Source organism: Ischnura elegans, chromosome 6 (genome assembly GCF_921293095.1).
Source record: "Ischnura elegans chromosome 6, ioIscEleg1.1, whole genome shotgun sequence".
NCBI lineage: Eukaryota > Metazoa > Arthropoda > Insecta > Odonata > Coenagrionidae > Ischnura > Ischnura elegans.
Window position 1 is genome coordinate 67,974,810 of NC_060251.1, and position 23,775 is coordinate 67,998,584.

The 23,775-nt window shown below is 39.3% G+C and overlaps 1 protein-coding gene across 2 annotated transcripts; it reads right to left on the reverse strand.

The window, feature by feature from the left end:
- Positions 1–1,484: 1,484 nt before the first annotated feature.
- Positions 1,485–23,670, reverse strand: LOC124160945 (chitinase-3-like protein 1). Of its 2 annotated transcripts, none has more exons than XM_046537084.1 (10): positions 23,435–23,670; positions 17,546–17,603; positions 14,389–14,604; positions 13,024–13,121; positions 11,748–11,873; positions 9,906–10,033; positions 7,440–7,521; positions 4,819–5,007; positions 2,815–2,946; positions 1,485–2,224 (listed from the first exon to the last, which is right to left on the reverse strand). In XM_046537084.1, the coding sequence occupies exons 2-10, from the start codon at positions 17,598–17,600 to the stop codon at positions 2,084–2,086; spliced, it is 1,167 nt and encodes a 388-aa protein (XP_046393040.1). In that variant the 5' UTR covers positions 17,601–17,603; positions 23,435–23,670; the 3' UTR covers positions 1,485–2,083. The 2 variants fall into 2 exon arrangements, with proteins under 2 accessions (XP_046393040.1, XP_046393039.1); XM_046537083.1 differs by lacking the exon at positions 23,435–23,670 and adding an exon at positions 19,006–19,124.
- Positions 23,671–23,775: the final 105 nt, after the last annotated feature.

The following is a 23,775-nucleotide window of genomic DNA, read 5'->3' on the forward strand; positions in this document are numbered from 1 at the left end:
CTGTTATATTCCCACAAAGGGTAAGAAAATGACTTTGCTGTTCCACAAAATTAAATATATTTGCGACCGGTTTCGATACGGCCGGTTTCGAAGGAGTTCCACCATGTTAAGCCACCCACCATCGCGTTGTATTCCCAGGTGTTAAAGGACTCCTCAACTTCGGTTCTTCATGGATATATTTTTAGGAAGCTTATATGCGTGTGAGAGATTGTGGAGCATTTCCATTCAAGTAAGAGCTGTCAGTCTTTTTCGTTGCAGAAAGATCTACCCTTACAATCAGAGTCAAGGCATATAGTGAGCTGTTTGACAGAAAATAAAGGCTTCTTTCAAGCTCCGAGTTTGGACATTAGAATGCAGGTGTCATAAAGATTAGCTGAGGGCGAGAGGGGTACCTACTGCTTGTTTTAAAGTCAATGCAGCCTGAATGGAAAACCAATATTCTTCCAATCCCAGCGATTGTTTGGTTACTACTGAATTATGTTATCAATTCAAATGCCTGGAGAAATGCTCAAGACTTATTCAACCCTAGCCACTTGTCTATTTATGTGTGCATGTGGTTACTGTTTTTAGGTTCCGTTAGATTGTGAGAGAATAGCTATTCGTATCCAATTGTTGGCTAAAACCTACGCGATTGCCGATTAAAATTCAGATAAGTGCTAAAAAAAAGTATTGTGTGTGGAGATTATGAAAAGGGAATCTATTGCAAAGAGTATTACAAGCGTACTACCATTGTTAAGTTGATCACGGTTCATATGACGTCTCGAAATCAAGCACTAAAGAGGTGACATGACGTCTCGAAATCAAGCACTAAAGAGGTATTGCATGTGAATGATGACGTAACACATGCATTTATTTTGTGATTTATAGTTATTTTCGAAGGTATGGTATGGTATTTGGAGGAGGCGACCGACAGCTAAGGTCATTTTTGCTATAAGGCTAGGATTAGGAAGGAAGCACGGAGAGAAACCCGGCGTCGGCGTTACGCTGCTTATAACGAAAGGCGCCAAGGGGACCCAGGCATAATGTCCCATCCGACGGACGGAGTGCTGTACTTTAAGTGCCCCTCCTAAGGCACCCAAGCAGGAATCGGGCAGTCTCTGAAAACTCTCTTTCACCACCGGGGGTTTGAACCCGAGCCCAGGGGGTATGAAGCCAACATTCCAGCCATCACACCAACCCGATCCCCGTTATTTTCAACGAGAGTGATAGAGTAACTGGAGAATAAGTGCTGAATCATGTGCCTCAGGACAGCAAAAACAGTGATTAATTGAGAAAAATATTAATAATTGCATGATGTATACAGATTTTTGACGATAATAAATGGAATGGCTATAATTGCAGCTCTCATTTTTATCGCTGGTGGCACAGTTAAGTTCATCTAATACCATCAAGTAGAAGCTTTGGTTTTCAATGAAGACGTCGTACATTCATTTTATTGTGCTGAGAGAGAGTGATAGTCTGTTAAGGTTCAGGAACAAAAAATGTTTTGTGAAAGCCAGTTTTATTAAGTCTCGTAAGCAGGGCCGGATTTTCCTATAACATAGCGGTCTCAAGATCAAGAGTGGCATTCGTTTACTCTACATCCTTGACTTTTTTTTATTATTCGTGCCACATTTTTTACGAAGGTAAGTGCCATTCACAACATGCATAATTTAACAAATTGGTATATATCACAGTAACGATGCATTTTATTATCTCTCATGTAATTTACAAACTTGAAAATAGGAGTTGAAATGGAAAGTTAGAAAAAAGAAAATAAATTAGTGCAGTAGCCTAGGTCCTCTTTTAATCTAAATCCGGCTCTGCTCGTAAGCGGTAACCGTGACGTGATACTGCCGTTATCTCAAATTGATAGCGGTTAAAGTTATAATTAATACAAGGTAGTTCAGATTTATTATAAATAATTGGTTTAGAATGGAATATGATGAACTTTGGTTATTGTGCTCTAACAAAGTTTAACTGAAAGGAAAAACCTGGCCATAAGTGTTTTTAAAATTTTGATGCGGGCATGAATTCCTGTTTTGTTGAATGGGAATAGGTTAACCAAATTATATTTTCTTAAGCGTCATAAGAGAATTGCTAATTAATGCCCGTTTAAAGCGTTGTAAGCTGTTCTGGTTATCGGGAATCCTTGTCCATTGCCGGTGTATCGGCCTCTGAAGTCCTCCATGTTAGAGTTCACGATGACAACACCAGCCATGTTCCTTTCCAATGCAAAGGCCACCTGCAATGAAAGAAAAATTCAGAATGCGTCTCGGATAGATGACAGATATATTTATAGAGCAGCTGCGATTGGCTTTTGAGAAAGACTCAAGTAATTCCTAATCCAGTTCAGCTATAACAGCAAGATAAATTATAAATCTCGCACCTTAAACTGCAGGATTATTCCGAATAAATTCAACCGATTCAGGTGTGATATAATAGAAGTTCGAGATATGTGTCCGGTTGTGATGTGCTCATGTACTGTGATGTCTTGTACTAGATGATTGCGTGGAACGTCTATTTCATCTCGTCGGCATCGGTTGAATTAATATTATTATTACGGATTATTGATAACCTTGTATATTTTTCCGCTATTCAGCATCACCTTATTAATAGGCCACTTTTCTTCAACCCGTTCGGAGGCCACTTTAACAGCTTTCATTGTACTTTTGGCCGTAGATGTTTGATTCAAGTGAAATTGGAAGTCGAATTGTCTGGAAGATTTCTTTTTGATATTTTTATGTACCTTCCTTAAAAAAATTCCATTCACTCGATGTGCAAATGGCTTTAAATTTGTCAAAAATACTGTTCACAATCCCATTTATACTTTACCTTCTGCCTGATGGAAGTGTTGTCCTCGAATGACGCCCATTGGAGGGACTTGCTGTCACCATACAACATATTTGACTCGGGATCCTTTGTCAAAGACCAATTCTCCGATGTATTTGCAATCTTCCTCATCAGCTAGATAAAATGAAATTGGTAATATTAGAATTTCTGTCCTGTCTATATACATTAAGTTTTTAGCGTGTCAGTTTGTCTGCATTTATCGCAGTCACACTTTAGGGCCTATCTAAGTCGTACCAAGTGCTACAGGGCTAAGGTTCAGAGCGTTTGACGCAGAATCTCTGTGCAGTGCAGCAACGGACCAAAAATTAACCTCTCCACAAAACGGGAGACAAACGGTGGCAAGACACAATAAATTCCTGTCTCCCCACTGCAGTGGTTCTCCTTTGCAAACTATAGCAACCAGCAACAGGTTCAACACTAAGACAGGCAACAGCGTCACAACGGTTGGCGACAAGGAAACTACCGGTAGCACAACGGAGTCAGCCTGGCTGTGGAACAGGCTCGTTGGCCCTGCTTGCCGTTTCCTTTTGGTTTTGCGAGAAAATTGAAACGTATTAAAATTGATGAGAGATTGGGGGTAATGGGGAGCCTTTCGTTCTTCGCTCTTCAGCCACCATTCTTACGTTCCTTTTTCATTTCGATTTCAGGCAGATGGTAGTCTGAAGTGGTGAGTTGGATTAGGCTATGTTGTTTAGGTAATTGTCAATATTTATACGAGGTAATTCCAAAGTATAGGCTCGAAAAGTCGTCTTTGAGAAATTTTCCTAAGAGTAAATAAAAGGCCGGAGAGAATAAGTTTTATCAGTCGCTATTCGTAGCGTTCTAAATATTTGTACTTATTATTTTAGATATACATACAAAAAAACTTCAACATATCCCGCAAAGACTGATATATCAGATTAGTGTATTTATAGTTTGGTAGTAATTGAAAATATTTCATCGGACTATGTTCAGTTGCCTTATTTCAACATATTGTTGCAATGTGTCATTTCAACAATATTACGAACTTCCACCACATCGTGCCTAATATCATACAAGTTATTTCAACATAATTAAAGGTACTTCAGTTCGGCTTTTCTAAATATTTATTATGCACATAATTTATCCATCATATTTTCAAGTTCATGTCAGTACTTTGTACTATAAATTCTGCCTCATTTTTGTACATTCTCACAGTTTCACGTCTTTTTTGGCCTTTTTTCTACCATTGGCAATTAAAAAGACTACAGTCTGAAAACTCGGGGATAAGCCTGATTTTCGTCATTTACATATTTTTCCCGGAATAAATACTGATTGCTTATGGAATTACTTGACATATTTTTGATCTACGAAGCTTTATATACACGGTGGATGTATTAATTAGCCGTGCAAATCAAAAGTTTTCTTTAAGTTTACTTCAATTAATGGTGACGGAAAGTTCTCATTTACCGGTAAATGGTTTGTGTACCTGTACAGCTTTGTTGTTTCCTGTGTCGTCGTAATTTGAAAGTAAGAACGGTGGTAATCGAATTCTCGTGGATTACATTGTTCTGCAAAAAAATCAACAATACTCGGCTACAATTTTAGGTGTGTGTAGCTAATTTTTGGTCGCTGAATCCGAAAATGACCTCGTAAAACCGGAGGGCGATAGAAAAAAATGGAGGTAGGTAATTTTCGTATTCAGCGACCCAAAATTAGGAAGCACCTAAAATTGTACCCAAGCATTTTTTGAACTTTTTTTTTTGCTGAACAGTGTTATCAGAGATTCACAATTCATTTCGGGATAGCTTAACCCACGAAAAAGTCCTGGAAGAACAATTGAGATATGTTAGTCTATTGCATGAAGAGGAATTATCATTCACTTACGACGGGTCGTTATTGTGACTCCTATTTAGTGACGAGTCACTCGTTTAAAACTTGTTGGAACACCCCTTATATTTTAAAGGTAATGATTCTGGCGAGTAGACCCTTTGGTGTCAATTATGGGGAAAAAAAATCCGTCGTTACCTCTGAGCTGTGAAGGATGAAACTCGCTCCGCGGATGTGGATTCCTTCGCTTCCCACTCCACAAGTTTGCACGCCGACTTCCGTATGTTCGCGGTCGCACAACTTGTAGGAGAACGAAAAAGCTGGGATGGCCACCAGCAGTTTTTCTGCTTGGACTCCGGCGGCTATCATTTCGTCAACAACCCTTTCCTAAAAAATGAAAGAGCAAGAGAGATTAAGCAATATCTAGCGTGTATTTAGGGTCTCATTAACCACATTTTTTCTATGCTGAGTTGACGTGTAAGTTTTTGGTGGTCAGCCAAGGCATCTAGGAAATTTTTGGACGCTAAGAAAGTAAATTTTTACGCAGTAAAATTGTATTTTAAAACTTGCTTTCCGGTATAGTTTTTGCCAGGTACAGATAGATTGTTACGGATTATTTTCAATCTCATTTAGAATTCATAACATTTCATAGCACTTCATAAGAGGCAATGTGTTTGTTGATTTACGCTGAAAAATAGTTCTTTTTACTATTGACAAGTAAAATGGCTGTGGCAAATAGTCAGAACTGACCTTATAACTTTATAACGGAACTTAATTCAGCCTTTGAATTCATAAAAGTTATGCCTGAGTTGTTTGCAGAAGTTTCGGCTTCGTAAGGGCATATATGCGATATTTTTGGGTATAGCCGAATATCATTGATTTGATGCCGTATTAAAGAAATTTTAATTTTGAAATTAGTGGCCGAATGCAGTTAATTTTATATGGTAATTATTCAGACAATATCTGAATCCGATATTAAGATTTCAATGAGATTTTTCTGTTTGCATGGATTTCATTGTACAAGTTGCATTTGTTTCCATAATGCGATTGGTGAATTTGAGGAGGCACGAGTATTGTGACTCTCACGTGTCTTCTGTTATTTACAAAATGCATAAGCTATCAATCGCGACTGATAATCTGCGAAGCTTTTCCGTTATATGGCTGAATGCAGAGAGTTATGATGAAAATTTTAGCATCATTCGCGGGAATTCTATCATGATGTGCCATGCATGGGCGTACCCAGTGGGGGGCAGGAGGGGGTAGCTACCACCCCTAGAATTAAAGTTAATTCAAAACGAACGTTTTAAACAAATTTAAATAAATAAAAGGTCGTAGCACTCTTCCCCAATTTTTTTTACTGCGTACATCGCGTTTCGGCTCACTGAGCCATCATCTGGTACAAGAATCTGAGCCATCATGTGGACTTGTATCAGATGATGGCTCAGTGAGCCGAAGCGCGTTGTACGCAGTAAAATATTTTTGTGGAAAAGTGCTACGATATTTTATTTATTTAAACATGTCTAACATCCACCAATTGAAGCCTGAACCTGTTGAAGTGTTTTAAACAAATTTTCTCTTAATCCAAGAAAAGTGATATTAGAATAAAACATGTAATTAAAATAAAAATATTTTGTTTTCGCGCAAGTAATTTTAAAAACTAATAAAGTGCTGTTATAATTTTCTTGAGCTTTTAGGTTACTTTACCTTTTTTGTGTAACAATTTGAACAACCGCGGCTGGCCTACCTCTAGTTTTGATCCTGGGCACGCCCTTGGTGCTATGTAGCGTGTTTGCCACTCTCATGAAGTGTTCACTTGGCAACGGTTCGCAAGGCCCCTTGTTTGAATCCTGGTTGAAGCCTTTGGGCTACCCTTTATTGATTCTTGAATAATAAAATAGCCCGGTAAAAAGAACTGACTCACCTACCATGAAGGTGTGAGATTCACGCGCCTTAGTGGTCTTGTATGAGATACACCCTCACCAAACCCAACAACTTAAGGGTTGAAGCACTTCTTGAGTGAGGTAAAACTGCCTTCATCAGCATTGGTCAACAATCCTAAGATTGGTTTGAATTCTCCACTCTATTCTCCTATCAGCTAATCTTTTCACACCTACGTATTTCTTCACTATCACATACTTCTTCAACTGTTCCATATATTTTGTTCGAGGTCTTCCTTTCCCCTTCTTGCCATATACGTATCCCTATCTTCATCCGGCCAACTTATCTCCACATATGGCTTATAAGGTTGTTCCGTCTTTTTGCTAATATTTTCATGAGGCTTCTCTTCTCTCCTACTCATCTTTGGACTTCCCCTTTACTAACTCGGTTTATCCATTTGATTCTCTATCGATTTGATTCTTCTGTAGCACTACATTTTGAAGGCATCTAACCTTTATTTCTCCGCTTCTATCATTTTCCATGACTCACATCCGTAGCGAAGCATGCAACAAATGTAAGTTATGATGAATTTCTTCCATACTTCTATATTCAAATTTACCGCAAGTAGATCATTCTTTTGGTGGAATCTCTCTTCACATAAAGCTCCCCATTTATGGTGAAAGCCTGTTTGTGAGAATTATAGTTACCCATTTAGCCTATATTTCAGCTTTTGTCTTCTCTATCTTTCATGTTTTTGTAAATGTGCGTGTTAAGGAATTCGAGACTGCGCCGAAAAGAGACCTTTACTGTGATTAGGTTGCATGAATACATTCAACTTTTAATTCAGTATTGTGATACTTGAGGAAATGAGATGCACACCCGTGAACATTTTTGTGTAAGGAAAACAACTAATACAGGGAAACATTAATATATACACATACCAGTTTTCTTGGGGATGACGTTATTTCAGTTTTCTGCTCGGGCAGCACCCAGTACGAGGCTACTGCAATCAGGTCCAGGTTCCTATGAATAACAATGGTTTACTTTAGTAATGCATAAATATTCATGATCTAGAGTCCTCATCACCATTTTCAGCTATGGAAAAATAAACTTTGGCCATATCATAAAAATAGGACTCAGCGCAAAGGGCATCAGGAAGAGAATAGGTCCCCTCTGTAATCGACTGAAACATTCGGATAAATTTTCGAAACATAAATTTTCTATCCCGTACAGGCAGTTGCGGATCCAGGATAGGGATAAGGGGGGAAACTAAGATTACGAATCTATCTAGTGTAAATTGAATACCCAAAGGGGGTGGGCTAAAGCCCCCCCTATCCCCTATATGGATTTAACTCTGGATTGTTATATACCAAAAGTATGTCAAATAGGACCTAAGTTTAGGGCTAATTTTTATTTCATTTCGTTAAAGAAGGTAAATATGTAGGAAAGTATAAAACTAAACACTTTTGTGCAAAGTGGTAACACCAAATACTTCGATTATACCTTGTGTGTGTTTCGACCAAATGACCCCTTAGCCCCCCTTCGTAGATCCGCAACTGAGTACAGTGTTGCCAACTGCTTCTATGCCTCCACTTACTGGGGTCAAAAATCGATGGCTGGGAGGAATTTGAAGGTTGCAGAGATGTTTGCTGAAGGCACCAAAGTCATAACACTCAAAGTGATAGCCAAGGAGACTGTATAGAGGGGGCCCAATTCCATCCCACAGAAGGATGATTTCTGTTGCCACTTCGGTCCCATTTTAATCATTTTTCAAAAAGGTCCGCGGCGCGATAAAGAGTGTACTGCGATCCACTTTTTCCCAATATTTTGCAGTATAAAGTTTGTAATTGCTAGAAATAGCATGGAAAAGTTATGAATTTGATATATCAAAACATTATGTATAAAAATTTCGGTGAACACCCCTAATTATTCCTTATTTCCCCGTAAAACTCAGATCAATTTGCCCTTCAGCGACGCGAGTGGCCATTTTTGAAACTTATTTAAATGCGCGGTAGTTGAATACGCATTTAGAGACCGACTTGAGGATCCTCGTTTGTAATATTCTTGGTGGCAGCCATTAGTCCACATCTTTTACCGTTCAGTCAAAAAGCGTGGAAGACAAGAACTATTTGGTATTCCTAGGATACAATTTAAGTAGGTTAGATATCACCGAAAGAAAGTATCTTCAAGGAGAAACCTTCAGACAAAAGAACTGTAAAAACTAGCAGAGTGACCTGTCGCAAGGGAGTACTTAATTTGCTGTTTGCTTGTATTATGATTTTCAAACCTCATCCTCTTGTAATCGAAATCACCTTATAAGTGCATTACTCTGTATTGAGTAGACATTGTTATTAGGGATGGTCGGATCGGACACCTTGGATCCAAATATCCGCGGATATTGTTTTCCATCGGATACATCGGATCCAAAGTCGCGGAAGACATCGGATCTGGATCCGAAGTTTAAATAATAGCTTCAGTGATGCAACGCCCGATAAGGGTGGAAAGAGTTCCGATTCTATCTTCGAATGCGCCGTCGCATGCGATTCTTGTCCTACTCACGAACCGTTTTGTTTGAAAGCTCTCGCAGAGGTTACGTAGGAGAATTTCAGCCGTGGAAAATAAAAATAGCAAAATACGACCGGCACATAGTGTGACTCTTCCCAAGAGATTGAACAACCATCGGGGGAATCTCAGCATTAGGAATTTGAAAATGCATTTGGATCCGAAAATATCCGATCCGAAAGATCCGGCTCCGAAAATCAAGGATCCGATCCGATTCCGAATCCGAAAAAATCCTCGATCCGTCCATCCCTTATTGTTATTATGCAAGCGTTTGAAGAAAAGATTAGTGAAAAGTATGATCTAGAGTGTAGCTGTAGCGGAAACGTGGACACTAAGGAAGGAGGACGAGAGAGGACTGGAGGCATTTGAGATGTGGGTGTGGCGAAGAATGTTTAAGGTGAAGTGGACGGAGAGGAGGAGGAGCGGCGAAGTGCTGCATATGGTGGAGGAAGAGAGGCAGCTTCTAGGTGAGATACCGAAGAGAAGGTATGGATGGGAGGAGTACTTAGCGGAGAGGGGATGTTGAAAATGGTGTTAGAAGGTAGAATGTTCGGGAAACGAGGGAGGGGAAGGAAAAGAATAGGATTTTTAGATATATTTAAAGGGTGTAGGTCTTACAGTGAATTGAGGAGGGAAGTGCTTGAAGGCTAGGGAGGCTTCTAGAATGCTTCTCAAGTACTCCTACCTTAATCGGTAGAATACTGTAATAATAATAATAGGCATTGTCCCATGCTCCAATTTCTCCGTAATTCCGGTGCAAATTGGAACCTGAACACCGCGGAAACCTACGTACTCACATTGTCCCATGCTTTTGAAACTTAATAATTTAATAGAAAAATACGCACTGTGAAATGGACCCGGTGATGTTATAGTGAGTTTCTCTCGGATATCCTTCAGGCATCACAATGACCATGAGCTTGATCCCATGTCGTTGAAATTCTTCGTGGATGATGGAGAAGAAAACTTCGGACCCCTATAAAATAAAATAGAAGATTTAAATTCGAGCAATACAGTCAGTACTATAGATTGAAGAGTTTAATGTTGTTTAATATTTTAGAAATTTTGAAGGAATTTAAGGCTTTATTTCTCGCTAAGGCTGCCTTCGACAAATCAAAGCATCGGAAATTTTATTTCAATGTGAAATTTAATGCATGAGCAATGAATTTTGTCTAAAACATTTAACATTCAAAAAAGAAAAAAATGGCGATGAGCAATGTGGGTTACGCAAGGTAAATACTTAATCCATTGCCGTCCAGAAAAGATTCTGCTTTCGATTGTGAAGCTTGTTAGGTAAGTAGATCCTGCGGACGTCTTTAGTAATTTTAGTGAAATATTTTGGTGATACATCAATTAGTTTCTTTAGAATGACGCGTAGTCGTATAGCTACACTATGGTGGTAACGAGGTCAGAGTCTATGTTGATCGATTTCTACAAATTTGTACAAATGACCTTGATGGGAAGGATGAACCTTCATGACGAGCATATTTTTTGATGAAGGAAGGTTAAAATAATCTCGGAGTGCTGTTTCCCGTTTTCTTTTACGATACTTGCATGTAATTTTCATGAAGTAGGCGTCCATATTAAATTTCCATTTCGTACCTGTCTGTTTCCGTCAGTGAATTTTTTTGACTCGATTAGAATAAACTAATAGTGTTTTAAGTTATCGCAAGCTTCAACGACATACTTGGTACAATTCGACAGCAAAATGGGGTGCGGATTTCCTTCAAAAGCCTTATATACTCATAATGATCGGAGGAATGACGAGTTACCTTAGAAAAAGGATGAACCTTCATGGAAAGCATATTTTTGGACGAAGGAAAGTGAATGTAATCTATACAATACCATTCCCTGTTTACTTTTATGATACTTGCTTCTGATTTACAGATAGTAGGGGTACATGCTGAATTTTTGTCTCAAAAAAAGGAGTGGGGGCTTTCTTCAAGAGCCTTGTATGCTCAGAATGGTAGGATGTAGCCACTAGCCATATGGCTACGATGGGCGGAAATGGGTTATTTCCATCAAAGGAATTTGACAATTATCATTGTACAACCAAGTACCCATTGCTAACAATAAGTGAAGTTACCATTATGTATGTATGAGGGTAAGTCAATTAGTATCCGCAATGCATTCATAAAATTTTATATATGTAATACTATAAATACTCGTAGGAAAAACCGTGACTAATTTTCAGACGATGTTTTCACTTCGTCAATAGTTACTCGTCTGTCTAAGAGAATCATTTCACGTGAACGCTCAATGTTTTCTTCATTTGTGGCGGTAAACGGTCGTCCGCCTCCTCAGTCGTACGCAACATTTGGGCGACCATTTTGGAATTTTTAAATCCATTAGTAGAAACTCCGTTGTGGCAAAACAATGTTCCCCTATTGTACCGAAAGCCTTCGATGAATATCCGCCCCTGATATGCCTTCCGACTACAAAAAAAAACCGGATCACTGAACGTTGCTCTTCTTTGGTGCAAATAGAAAGCGGAGCAGACATGATTAGCAGTACCACAGCGATAACGAAACTAATATAGAAGCTTGAAACTTCCAAAGACATTACAACAAATCAACTAAGCATTCGTCATCGACTTAAAGACGACAGTATTACCAATATAAAGTAAGATAAAACTAAATTGCGGATAATAATTGACTTGCCATCTTATTTAATGAAAGTATTGCTCGCACCTGCATGGGAGAGTCCTCCAAGGCACCCGGCGACAGACGGATGTTCATACCATCGAATCCATGCCTCTTGACGAAGCTGACAGCGTTCTTGGCGAAAGTATCGGTTCCAGAACGATTCTCCGTCCTCTGAAGTCCAAATGGAGATGGATGCGAATAAGTAAATTATTTTTACACTTTAAGATGATGGAATCATATTGTGAACAGTACAAGAGTATCACAATAAAGGTATGAAGGGCAACTTGTAACAACCCTTTCCAGGACATTGATTTACTTTAGCAATCTCACGGGAACTCTCGAGTCAATATGCCTACGCCAAGGCCTTCAAATTTAAATGCCTGACAGCACCTATTGGTGAAGTAGTATCATTTAGGCTGCCTCGGCCATAGATATAGCAGCTAATATTCTTTAAAAAAAGTAAGTTTAAGGTTCATAAATAAATAGAACACAAATTAAGTTCGACTGAGAAAATTACTTACAACTATAATAGTGACCGCTGCAGATAATTCCAAAATGGATATAATGTTTGTAAGTAATTAAACTTAATGTGGCAGAAATGAAAAATGGGACAATATTGGCAACTCTAGACAGAAAGGTGACTGCGAATCACATAATAAATAGATATTCCTTTTAAGTTTTTCAAGAAGAATTATGAATTAAAAGGATAATTAATATTGAAAGCTATTTAAAAATCAACAAAACACAAACAAAATGGTAAATACTTGTGATTTGAAAAATTCTATGACGATGCCGAGGACAGGGAGAGTTGCAGTTGGCTTGTTGATGAGGCCAAATTCCACTTAGGGTATCCATGGCCATGGAAGTGAGTGAGTGTTAGGTAGTGTAGGGAGAGCCTTATATCGCTTAACTCATTTTTAATCAACTACAACAATTAATGATGTTGAAAACGGTGTTAGAGGGTAGAATGTTGGGCAAACGGGGGAGAGGACGGAAGAGAATATGATTTTTCAGATAGAATGAAAGGGAGTAGGCCTTATAGTGAATTGAAGCGTGAAGTACATGAAGGAAATTAAGGCTCTCAGACTGCATCTAAGTACTCCATGGAAACCTACTTTAATCGGTAGAATACTTTCATAATCATGTTACATATTTTGGGCTGTAGAACTCAATTCCCCTGCTTTCTACCATGAATACCGTTTAGTCATCATAAGAGCACTATGTCAGATACGGAAGCAGAAAGAGTGAACGTATAGTTATTGTCGCGTGATAACGCGGAAAGGCACAAAATCGCCGTACAGAAGACATTACTTTTCCTTACCATAGTCTCTGCGAGTTCTCCAAATGGATCGCGAACATCGATGAACACTTCTAGTCCAGGTTTTTGTTCCTTCAGGGAAATAGTCCTGTTAATGATGCCTGATGGAAAGGAAACCATGGGACCAAGCATAAGTTACACAGTCAATATTTTTATGCATAATATGCCCGTAAAAGGCCTCCATTTACATGGTCTTTTAAGGTATCACCTAGTCAAGCTAAGACCCTTATGGGAGAGCCCTTATGAGAGACCCTTATAGATGGTGTGAGGTGGGAGAGGAAACAACTACCCATCTAATATGCGAGTGCCCCGCAATCATGAGGACTCGATACAGACACCTGGGCTCACCTTTATTAGAGCCCAATGAGGTAAGAGATCTTCCCATTGGGGACCTCTTGTCCTTCACTAAGGACATAGGCCTCTATGGGTGATCTGTCATCGGTGGTCAGCACAATGGACATACAGATCTAAGTGCCCTGGGAGCTGATCCCCCACCGCATCATCAATCAATCAAGGTATCATCTGTGCTGCTGTTATTGGCTCTGTGTAATGTTTGGAATGGTCAAGAATGAATTTTAAACCCGCGTATTACATTACATGAAACGAGTGACTTTGTATGCAGTCACGCGCACGGGTGCAGAGTTAAATACACTAAAGGATAAAGTTTGCCATGAAAAAAATGTTTGAATTAGTCGGTATTCGAACCCGGATCTCCCAGATGCCGGTCATGCGTCTTAGGCAGACACACCACTAAGCCTTTTTCTCAGAGTGAACTTCGAGACGGGTTTTACCCATAGAGTTCTTACCGAACCAGGTGTTGACGTCGAAAGTCTACTCTGTGGCTCATATGGTGATGGTGGTGCTTACTAAGCCACAGTTGGAGTGAAAAACCCTACTTTGTCGCTCTATTCGGCAGCGACGAATTTCAAAGCTCTGCACGAAAACTGACCGTAGTTTAGTAAGCACGACCTCAGCCACATGTGCCACAGGGTGGACTCGTGACGTCAACAACTTGTTCCCTAAAACCCATTCCGAAGTTCGCTCTGAGAAAATGGCTTGGCGATGTAACTGGTTAACACGCCAATCGGGAGATCCGGGTAGAATCCCGGGTAAGTAAAATGTTTTTCATGGCGAACTTAATCCTTTCGCGGATTATAAGTCTATTGCCAATAAAAGGATAATCAGCTGCGATTCATGAATGCCTTTCCAGTAAAAGCGTTGTTAGGGTAGAAATATTGAATTTGTTGACTAATGGTACCTATTAGTGAAAGGACGCACGAGAAACCATATCCCCAAAATGTCGTAAACATTGAATTTGTTGACCGATGGTAGGTACTTAATAAGTGTGGAAATAGAGTATTTTTTCACCTAGTCCACCATCCTCTTGCAGATCCACGGCATGGTACCTCTCGTCGATGTCTAAATCCCTGCCAATGATGGCGTAGCTGTAGAGTAAATGCGTGCAGATGGTCACGTTTAAGTCCTCCGGGACGAATCGTACTTCTTCGTCCTCACGAAGGGCGGAAGCGGCCTCGAATGCGCACATCACATACTTTCCACTCTGGCCACCTTCCCCCGTGGTTCCTGGAATAAGGATTGAATAGAAAGACGTAGATTAAACGTGATTAGTCAATTTCTTGTCACTAATCAGACTAGATATCCCTCCCTCGACACCCTCATCAGCGTTACGCAGATGTTATGAGAATTAAGCGAAGCGAAATTCGTCAAGCGCGTGTGGGTAGATGTTTGGATAAGAAAGTAAAAGAAAGATGCTATTTCGCACTTGTCCGCTCACACCTTGAATATGTAGTGAGCGTATGCGATCCGCTGCAGAGAGACTTAATCCGTGAACTGAATAAAATACAAAGGAAAACTGCACGATTTGCCAAAAACTGCAACGGGCGTACAGGCAGCGTTACCCAGGTGCTAAGCGAATTAGGCTGGGAGCCGCTAGATACTCTAAGAATAGATATCTTTAGGAGTGATATGGAGCCCCTTTATAGCCCATGGAGCCACATGGAGCCCACATCATCTTAGATTTCTGCTTACCTAATATTCTTCCCTCTGACACGGTTTTTAGCATTCCCTCCCCTTTCAGAACTCGTTCCATCCAAATCTTCTGTCTCCTCTGTATCTCCGATAGTTTTCTCTTATCTCACCATGGTAAATCATCGTTACTCTTTTTTTAAATAAATTATATTATATAACTTATTCCACTCTTAGTCAATTACACCATACCCTTTACAAAAGCAGTGGAATATGTAGGTGCCCCGTTTAGTGAATTAGGCTGGGAGCCGCTGGCGACTCAGAGGCTGCGCGCTAGGCTTAGATTGCTTGAACGATTGAGGATGGGTATCTTTAAGAGCGACACGGAGAACATAATATTAGAGCCACACTATATTTCCACGTTCGCAAGACGCGATAAATTAAGAGAGGTATTTGCCTAACAGATAGATATGCGAATTCCTTTTTCCCCGAACCATAAAGACTTTAATAAATGCTAGTCGTAATTTTGTTTCAGAATTTGCTTGTCCTAACACCCACTGCCACACGCCTTTTTTAGGCGTCTTGCGGGGTATTTTGTAGATGTAGATACACAGGGTAAGGGCAGGTCCAGATTTTTTTCTGGGGTTGTCAAGGGTCTGACAGACAAATGGTCTCCTCAGATTCGATATAAAAAAAACTTCATGCAACAATTACTGTGCGAAATATTCTCTTCTGTAGCATTGGCAGTCTTAGTAGAATTTGGCGTTAGGGTGCGTCGACGGCTAAGTCATTCTGTACCGCTACTCTATCATTTGATTCAAATCGTGTAAAAAAAGGATCGTTGCTGCATAATTTATTTACATAAAATCGACGGAAAGTATTAAATTTTAATAAACAGACCTATGTCTTTGAGAAACAAAATTTTACTATTTAAATGAAGAAGGTCTCGTAGAAGGGATTCTAAATCTCCCCCTACATTGAACCGTATCCGCGTGTTACGGTACAGGTCACACACTGCCAGGATATATGGGATACTAAACTACATCTACACTCATTATACTGAGGGGCTTGCTTCTCTTAATAAAGAGAAACGCATGAGTCAAAGGGCAATGCCCTATCCTCAACCTTGTGATTACTACTTCTCCCTTTACTAATATTATTATTGTTATTTTAAAATGACAGTTATTAATATGAAACTATTAAAAGGTACATATATAATAAGGACAGTTTTCGAGCCTGTTCCCCACTTGGGCTGCTTTATTTTTCGAGCGCTGAGTGGAAAATGATAGCCCGGTTAAAATAGTCATTGACCCTTGCATAAATTGCCAACAAGCTGAAAATTTCCTGAAAAAAAAATTAAGATTTATCATTTCTGAGATAGAGCCATTCGAGCAATACGCGTGTTACGTGTCCAATAATGTTCAGAGAGCGCAATAATATGGTTATGCATATTACTGAGCATACAGTTACGGGTAATTTCGAATGGCTCTATCTCAGAAATGATAAATCTTAGAGAAAAGAGTATGCCTACAATTTTGTAGAAAATTAACTGCTCTACAATTTTGAACTGAGCAATTTTTATCGTAAAACCAACCGTTTGTCCGAAAAATCCAAAAAACCCATTTTTATGACCTTTGACCTTGAATACAAATTTTTGCACTCACGGGATCGATGGGGACTTTTCAGGATTTCATTAGAGTGGTATTCCTAACGTTCCTGGAAATTTTCAGCTTGTTGGCAATTTATGCAAGGGTACCCCCTTTTTTGTGCTAATTTGACCGGGCTATGACACGCAAATCTGTCTTCTTGACTTGGGCGCAAGACTTGAATGATTATGAGACTCTGTAATGCACAAAACCAAACGGACGTAATGATAACCGCATTTAAAATCTTGTCTATTTTTTAATCTTTTTTTAGGAGGGGGGAACGTGCTTCCCTATATCATTCTATGATACAGGGTGTTTCAGGAGGAATATGCAATCCTTCAGGAGGTGGTATATTTAAAAATAGATATTTTTGTGCTCTAGGATTGTCCTTTACTATTATTGTCTCTGGAATGGGGGGACCGGGAAAATTTTTGAAAACATGACATAACTGTAAATACATTTTACATCATTTTGGCACTTAGTAGCTGTGGTAGTAGAGATATTTTAAATTATGTTTTGTATATAAAAATGGAATCGCGTGATCTAAAAAATAATATGATGCTGAGGGATTAATAAAAACCCTATTTAACTGCAAAATATTTGGTAGAAGATAAGAGCCCTATTGGGATAATTTTTGAGTATATCTTAAAGTGGAGTATGTAAGAGAATGCACTATGTGAACGACAAATAAGCAATTCCGTTACAAAGATGAAAATCAGTGGACTGCATTAATAATGTTCACTGTTAATTTATGAAATACGAATACTTTTGTAATTCGACTCCAAATAGGAGCACGTTAAATGTGAAGTAACTCGTTAGCTATGCAATGAAATTTTGGAGGGAATGAAATTTCCCGTATTACGAATACTCAATTAACTAAATCAAATACATACCGTAGACTGGGAATATCAGGAGCAGCAAGCTCAGCACTCCAGAGAAGATCTTCATATTCTGGGGAACAAAAGATATACGTTAACCATGGATTTTAAAACAAGATTTAAAGTGTGTTCTCGATAGCTGCCATAACAATCTTCCACTTTTGGCGTAAATTAATATGATATGATCTGATATGTGGTGATGGCATAACTGAGAATATGCTTTGTGGGAGACGGGGGCAGGGGTTGTGTTGCGACCCCCCAGGAAATTTTTGAAATATGCAATAGCTAGAAATGCATCTTACTTTAAAGCAGATGAAGTTATTATATGTCAAAAATAGACAATACTTTTAAATATTTTTTTATTTTTCTGAGGCTTTTGGGGAGGGGAGGAATCTATCCCCACCACCATAGTTACGCCATTGATATGCGGTGTAATAATGTGGGCCATATAATCATTTGCGTGACTTTTTATTTACTTTCTGGATTAGAAATACTTAATTATACATATGGTTGATTCTAGAGTGTTAGTTTATCCTAGTAGGTAGATCGCTTGACTACTAATTGTAGGGTCCTGGGCTCGATCTCGGGTCAAGCCCGCAGGCTTCGTCAAGTAAAATCTCCGAAGCGTGAGGGGGCCCAGGGTAAGCATCTTCGGTAAAAAATTTACTGATACACGCAGTGTTTTCTAATAAGTGGAATGCTCAAACCACTTGGAATGAAATCCGTCGTATTGGTCTCGGGAAACCCCTTCAGTTATCATATATCATACTTTTTTTTCCCTGACGATCTTTTGAGAATACGTCATCTTCTGGTTTCAATAATACACCCGTGGAATTGAACCCCCATTGCACATCTACGATTTTGACATTACAGTTCCAACATGATCCGATGATTATAACCGAAACGGACTTCAAAAGCCGCATGTTTTCTAGTCGAGAGAGAAATATATCATGATGAACCGAATAAAATGCTTTAGAAAAGTCGAAGGCTTCATTAAAGTGACTCTTATTCGATCAAAAGATGACCTAATGTCATCTGCCATTTAATGTGGGCCGAATGGGTGATGTATCTTTTCTGAAATGTTGATCTTCAACGTTCATACCAATATATTATTCAGAAACTGGGGAAAAATTCATTGGAAGACAAAAAAGTAAGAACCCATTGTAAAGCAGTGGCGGATACATATAAGGGGCGCGAGCCCCCCCTGGTGGGGCCGTTCGCATTGCCGAACATTGCAGAACCACAATTGAAACTTTTTTAAATCATAAAATGTCGTTGTATTTTATGTGTGCATAATCAGTTTGAATAAAACTTTCTTAAAATTTGCTTGTTTTGATTTTTGATTATTTTTCTATGAAAAAAGTAAAGGTTGGTCAAGATACCTTTTGCGTCCCCTTAAGTTTTTTCTGTATCCACCACCGTTGTTAAGTTTCAAATTTTGTTACGACGTAGCTTCATTATCATTAGAAACTAACCTTTTCGTTAATGCCCGATTACACGATTGGAAATCTCTCTGTGAGTGCGTTGGTAAGACACTACTGAGTGAGGAAAACTTGCAGCAGATGTGAATGCATACAGCAATCGTCGGCCTTATTCGCTGCGGCCAATTGCCTCTTTTATTTTCTTTTAATCTCTGAAAGGAGAATAATTCCTTGACCTTGGCTCCATCCGTATCGTCCGACTTCGTTATCTCTTTAAGTTCATTGGAGTTCGGAGAGGCGGAACCATTTTTACGCGATGTTATTTGGGATCTCCTACGTGATCCTTATTGCTCATGCACACTTTTTTCAAAATTTTTATTTCCATATTTTAATAAAACATTTTCGCTTACTTTGGTCAAAATAACTAAAGCAGGATGAGCAGTTCGATTACTTGGGCAGCTTAGAGGAAAAAGGATGCGGTAGAAAAGACATTATAATAACAATAATAATATAATTTTATTGTTCTCAGATTGTTACATCCGATTTGAACATATTTTTAAAGAACAGTTTATAGCTCAGCAATGGTTTTTATGCTTAAGTATGATAATAAAATTGAAATCCTGAACAAATATATATCAAAGAAATTACAAATATTTTCATAGTAAATAAAATTTATGCTGATGAAATTCATATTAGACATTATTCTGTCATTAGGTAGAGGATTGCGTTAGCAATGGAGGATTTCATGGATGGGTAAAAGATTATAGTCTGTTCAAACCGAAAAGGCGGGTTAGAGGGCACCGCTCTAGATCTCAACCAGAGCCGCGTACCTGCTGTCCGCCAAACAGTAGCCGGGGTCCGATCGATTGCGTGCGCTAATATGAGGCATTGATCGCACTCCATTCTGAAAAATTGTCACTTTGTAGAATTTTTTATTACAGTTTTATTTCTACGGGTGATTTAATGAAAAAAATAGTCTAAACGCGACGTACTTATGTCAGTCATGTAACACTTACTGGTAGAAAAATATCGTATTTTGATTTTTTTATAAGGATCACGCTAAATGTTACAGTACAAATGCGATAAAATAGTCATCCTAGAGAAAGAGCGAATTTTATCTTTTCTGGTGGAAAAAGTCACCCTCAGGTAGACAAAAGCCATTCCCCGGCTATGTATAATTATGTTATACATATATGCTAGATGTATTATCTTACTTTGTTGAACGAACGAGGACATTTCTGTGGGGGAGTTACTTCTTACTACGAATTCGTACGTGAGAACAATTAAATTCGAAATTGGAACGGAGGATTTGTGGACGCGAAAAACCAAACATTGAGGCAACACATTGTTTATCACTTCCACTAACGAGCATAGAGTGGAAGGCGATCGTTAAAGGTATCGTTTTCAAATTGCAATTTATCTCCTCCCACGATCGCTTCCTGAAGGTAAACAATTGTAGACAAAGCCATCCCAGTTAATTTACCAGCTTATTCTTGCAGTTGCTAGTAAACTTTTTTTGTTTATTTCGTTAGTGTTATTTTAGTTGCCATATCTGAACTAAAGCTCGTTAAAGCTCACACCTTGATTATACATGCATTTGATTATTCAATGTTTTTAATTGCTATTCCTTCTCGTAGCATGATAACAGCGATGCATATTGGTGAACACTGATCTCTTCTGGTGACCTCTTTGTGTTAGATTCGGGTCCTCATAGGCCTCCCCTACCAGTGGTGGATCTATGGGGGCGAGGGGAGGCTAAGGGTGATTTTGAGAGAGACATAGGCAGGAATAGAACCCACGACCCTGGGGATAGCAGGAGACAGTGGCGTATCCAGGATTGGGACAAGGGGTGGGGGGCATAAGATTACGATTCTATCTAGTGTAAATTGAATACCCAAGGGGAGCTATAGCCCCCTATGTCTCTCTCAAAACGTCTCCTTTATAGAATTGTGCGATGTTTATATCCGTGTTTCGATCAAGCGTACAACGTCGCAGTGTCATCTCGCTAAAGGGGATAACTTTGATGTTCATCATTCACGTAGTTCGCACTATAGCCCGTAGAGGGCATATTCATTTGTCTTATCTCCTTGCATGTTTGACCGCTCTTTCAGTACTGACCTCTCTCGTCCTCTTTCGATTCCTGAACTAATACTGCGAATATACGATGCTAAAAAATTATATACTATTTGGCGGGTGCTTTTCGCAGTTTTTCATGGCGCGATGGCGGAAACTCCACAAAAAAGTTTTTCGTTCCAATACGCGAAAAATCCACCTCAAGCGAAAAATTGGTCTAGCGCGTGGTGTTGTAGGTTATTTAAATCACTCCTAAGGTGTTGATCACCCAATGATGTGCCCAGTACTACTCATGGTGAGATGTGAAGAAATGTAAAATACGCGAAAAATCTGTTACAACTATGATGCATGCATTGCGACGTGGCTGAAATTCAATTGATGCTAAACATTTGATTTGAACTCAGTTAATGTTTACATGTTCAACCTTTTTTAATTCAAGGGCCAAAAATCGATTTCGCATCGTGCAGAGGGCCACAATGCCCCACGTCACTCAACCACTACATCAATGAAATAAAAACATAATTTCGAAGTGCAATACGCCTTAATGGTTTACAAGTTCAATCAATCAATGCGATTTTTGTAATCATTTTTTTGACCAGCGTATCGTTATTTGATTCGCGATACTAATATTTTCTTCAGCCTATAGGGGCCGCAAGAAATAGGCCGCTGGGCTGTATGCGGCCCTGGGGCCGTGGGTTGAAGACCCTTGATCTACATGATACCCTGCGTGCCCCATCTAGTGTCTATGGCAGGGAGTGAATTTTTCTCCCAAACATGCCCTGAGCGACATGTAGGTGTTATCACAATCAAACATATCAAGGGGTTAGCTCTTACCAAGTCATCAAGCATATTTCATACATTCCACCACCGCAGTATTTATGTCCAGATCTCCGTGCATCAAAAAAATGTTCGCGCGCAAGAAAAGCTTTGTGCATATCGTCATGTTGAGCGACGAAGTGCTGGGCAGGGTGGGTGAGTAGAGGCATTTTTGAGATAAGATACGAAATAGACAGAAGAAGGTATGGATGGAGGGAGTACTTTGTGGGGAGGGGATGTTGAAAACAGTGTTAGAGGGTAGAATGCTAGGCAAGCGAGGGAGAGGAGTCAAAGAGAATTGGAGTTTTAGATATAATGAAACAGTGGCGCCGACTCCATGGGGCCTGAGGGGGCCCGAGCCCCCCCAAAATTCTTTGTGGGTGTGAGGAAAAAATATGTCAGACTTGTTGATTTTCCCCGGAGTGTCCCGATATCGAGATTTAAGTTTTCAGGGTTCTAATGTTCATCATATGACTCTTCTAAAATGCTTCAAAAACTTATAACTCACTACTTATAACATTTCCCGGGGCAAGATCCCCGGTTTGGGCCCCCCCAATATTTTTTGTAAGACGGCGTCCCTGTAATGAAAGGAATTAGGCCTTATTGTGAATTGAAGAGAGAAGTACATGAAGAGAGGGGAGTCCGCCAGAATGTTTCTCAAGTACTCCATAGAAACCTACCTTAATCGGGAGAATACCGAAATAACAATGATTTTATTGGTATGAATAAATGTACTGTTCGGTATTGCCGATTAAGAACTCAACTTAGTACCTCAAATAACCAACGAAAGACCAGCTTTTAAATCGCGGTAAATGCTATTCAGTTTTTTTATCGCTCTCGGAAACTATTCATTTTCGAACTTCTCTTCGAGTCTAATTCCTCCAACTTTTAGCCATCCGCCAATATATTGTAGTACAATCTGCTGTATTATATGCTGCTTATGTATGTATTGTAATGCAATCCGTGACATTGCCTGCTAAAGGTTTACCGCGGAAATCATTTAAACGATTAATTATAAGAGTTAAACGTCGTTCAGACAGTGGTGCCTGCCACAAATATTGCACTTTATTCGTATCGTTGCAGAGTTTTAATTTGACGATGGTAGGGTGAAAAAATGATACTTTAAGTATCGCGCTGGTTACATTATCATATTGGCTTTTAATATGTCTTCACAGGGTGTGCAATAAATTTGAATATCGAAATGACATCGATTGAAGTACTCAAGGAGGATATGTTGAAAATTCTTGATACATTTTTTTCTGCAAAACTGGTGAATGTACTTTTTATTTTAAAGATCTTCTGTTAACTAAACAAATCAAGGGGAAGTGTTGCCCTATAGCTCATACCCGTTGAATAATAATTATTAAAAAATCAACTGACTCTTTTGTGAACAATCTGGAAATATCTACTATAGAAATGACTGCCTGGCAGAAGTTTTAGACCAATATTTACTTAGAAAAATAATGCGCAGGTGAAGTACTTCTGATCATGTTTAAAAAGCATTTGAAGACACTCGACATACTACAGTGATTATAATAGGTGTGTCACAGATAAATACATGCGAGGAATTGAAGTTGCAAATATTCGTACTTACCTCAGAACTCTACACCAAATTCACCGCAAGGGAAGAGCTGGTATAGCTCGTGGTAGTGTAGCTATTTAAATGCCTCCTAAGGTATTGATAATCCAACGATTTGTCCAGTACTACTCACGGTACGATGTGAAGAAGTTGTTGGAGTCGTTGGCTTTAAATCCGTAACCTACCAATCTGTGGTCAGTAATGTACGAGTTATTGCGAGTGTCCAGCGTGCATGGGAGACTGGGGCACGTTAACAATCGGTGTACCCTTACTGTCTCGTGATAGTTCAGAACCCGTGAGGTAGAGCGCATCACAAGACAGGCTCTCTCAATCATGTTTTTCGTCTGACTGCCAAC

What these genes read in the sequence shown, in the direction of transcription:
- LOC124160945 (XM_046537084.1), bottom strand. Translation starts at nt 17,600, where the DNA reads ATGAAGATCTTCTCTGGAGTGCTGAGCTTGCTGCTCCTGATATTCCCA. An exon ending in CCTGATATTCCCAGTCTACG is followed by an intron (nt 14,605 to 17,545) that starts GTATGTATTTGA and finishes TCCTTATTCCAG; the next exon opens with GAACCACGGGGGAAGGTGGC. An exon ending in TGGAGGACTCTCCCATGCAG is followed by an intron (nt 10,034 to 11,747) that starts GTGCGAGCAATA and finishes TTTATTTTATAG; the next exon opens with GGGTCCGAAGTTTTCTTCTC.